The following is a 2,086-nucleotide window of genomic DNA, read 5'->3' on the forward strand; positions in this document are numbered from 1 at the left end:
AAAAGTCTAGTCCTGATGAAGGGGGATTTGTTGAGCCCCCAAAACGCATTGGCTGTCTTTTTATGAACTTTGCACTGTGACCATTAAAGTTTTACTGGGCCTTTCATACGTTTGCGGTGCTCCCACTTGTCTGCACTTTACATAGTTAATCAGGTTAAAAAAAGACACATGTCCATCGAGTTCAACCTATGGAGATAACACACTTTGTTCTTTAGATTTGTGTTGTTGTTTGTGTCTTTGGGGCAGATTTTCCCTCAACTCCTCTCTGGTAAAACCACTTCAACCAGGACAAGAAGTGAGGGGAAAACTTTATAACAAGGCCCCCGGGTTGCAGCAAAAACCTGAAATCCCAAAACTAGAAAATGGATAGATATTCACCAGGATAGATATTTTTTTTAAATGTACAGAACTGTAATAAAATGTCAGAAGTGGCAAAGCTTGGAAATATTTCTGTTTGATGCCGTCTCTATTCCTACATCGGAGCGCCTCTGTATTTCCGTCCTCCCAGACTCTTCTGATGGTGAGATATCCGAGTGACCATTTCTGTATTCCCCATAAATCAGGAGATTGTGTGTCGTGTGAGCTCTATAGGGATCCCTCTTCTTTGTTTAATCATATTATATCGTTATCAGGTGTCTGTGTGTTTATTTATTGGTATTAAACAATAACATTTCATAAAAATCATTTTTTTTCATTCAACAAGACAATTTTTTAATTTTCAGAATAGATTTCCTCAATGGTGGAAGCTCCTTAAAGGCTCTTCCTCTTCTCATCCTCTTCTCTTCCTCTTCCTCCTCTCTACCACTTGTTGTGGAAGTAGATGAAGCATACAGCAGCAACTAATACACATACAGAGATCACCAGCCGTATTATATTGTGCGCTGTGTAATCTGAGGAGATAAGAAGATGATACATAGTTAAAATAAAACATAATTCCTCCATAGAAATGACTCTAGTCTTTGACGTTGATCTGCTAACTGGTTGGAGGATGTTGACTTTGCAGTTGTTCTTCATGGCAGAAAGTGGGAAGTGAATATTATATATGACTGTGTAGCTGTAATGTGTGATTGCACAAGACACTGGTTCAATTTTATGTGCTCACCATATATTGGGATGTAGAACTCATCACTCATCTTCCTCACAGTGTCAGTCACCGTCCTCACTTCACAGGTATATTTCCCAGAATCCTCCAGCTGAGCCGACTGTACTCTGTATGTATTAGATACACTGAATCCCTGCACGGTCCGTCCATCTCTGTAGAATGCAAACAGCAGCTCTGTGACACCTCGGAGCGGATCCAGTTTGGTGTCACATCTCACCGTCATGTCACCTCCTTTTATCACCCAATACGGGGTCACTTTTATATCCGGAGGAGAGAAGAGCTCTGGATGAGGAAATCATGACAATGATAAATTGATGGGTTTGGGTCTGTACACCCTCTGTGCCCATTATGAGGAGCTCCCACCGTCCCTGTGCTGAGTTCCCGGGCCTGTACACCTGCTGTACCCATTATGAGGAGCTCCCACCGTCCCTGTGCTGAGTTCCCGGGCCTGTACACCTGCTGTACCCATTATGAGGAGCTCCCACCGTCCCTGTGCTGAGTTCCCGGGCCTGTACACCTGCTGTACCCATTATGAGGAGCTCCCACCGTCCCTGTGCTGAGTTCCCGGGCCTGTACACCTGCTGTACCCATTATGAGGAGCTCCCACCGTCCCTGTGCTGAGTTCCCGGGCCTGTACACCTGCTGTACCCATTATGAGGAGCTCCCACCGTCCCTGTGCTGAGTTCCCGGGCCTGTACACCTGCTGTACCCATTATGAGGAGCTCCCACCGTCCCTGTGCTGAGTTCCCGGGCCTGTACACCTGCTGTACCCATTATGAGGAGCTCCCACCGTCCCTGTGCTGAGTTCCCGGGCCTGTACACCTGCTGTACCCATTATGAGGAGCTCCCACCGTCCCTGTGCTGAGTTCCCGGGCCTGTACACCTGCTGTACCCATTATGAGGAGCTCCCACCGTCCCTGTGCTGAGTTCCCGGGTCTGTACACCTGCTGTGCCCATTATGAGGGGGCCCCACCATCCCTGTGC

General features: G+C 46.9%; 1 protein-coding gene across 1 annotated transcript in view; it reads right to left on the bottom strand.

Annotated features, from left to right (window-relative positions):
* Positions 1 to 798: 798 nt before the first annotated feature.
* Positions 799 to 2,086, bottom strand: part of LOC108795008 (Fc receptor-like protein 6) — a 22,836-nt gene continuing 21,548 nt past the window's right edge. Inside the window, exons 8-9 of the mRNA XM_018566174.1 lie at positions 1,103 to 1,384; positions 799 to 890 (exon numbers count right to left, since the gene is read on the bottom strand). Of these exons, the coding sequence (XP_018421676.1) occupies positions 799 to 890; positions 1,103 to 1,384 (374 nt within the window). The remainder of the gene's footprint in view (positions 891 to 1,102; positions 1,385 to 2,086) is intronic.

This window comes from Nanorana parkeri, unplaced genomic scaffold, assembly GCF_000935625.1.
Source record: "Nanorana parkeri isolate BGI_ZX_2015 unplaced genomic scaffold, ASM93562v1 scaffold923, whole genome shotgun sequence".
NCBI classification, from domain to species: Eukaryota; Metazoa; Chordata; class Amphibia; order Anura; family Dicroglossidae; genus Nanorana; species Nanorana parkeri.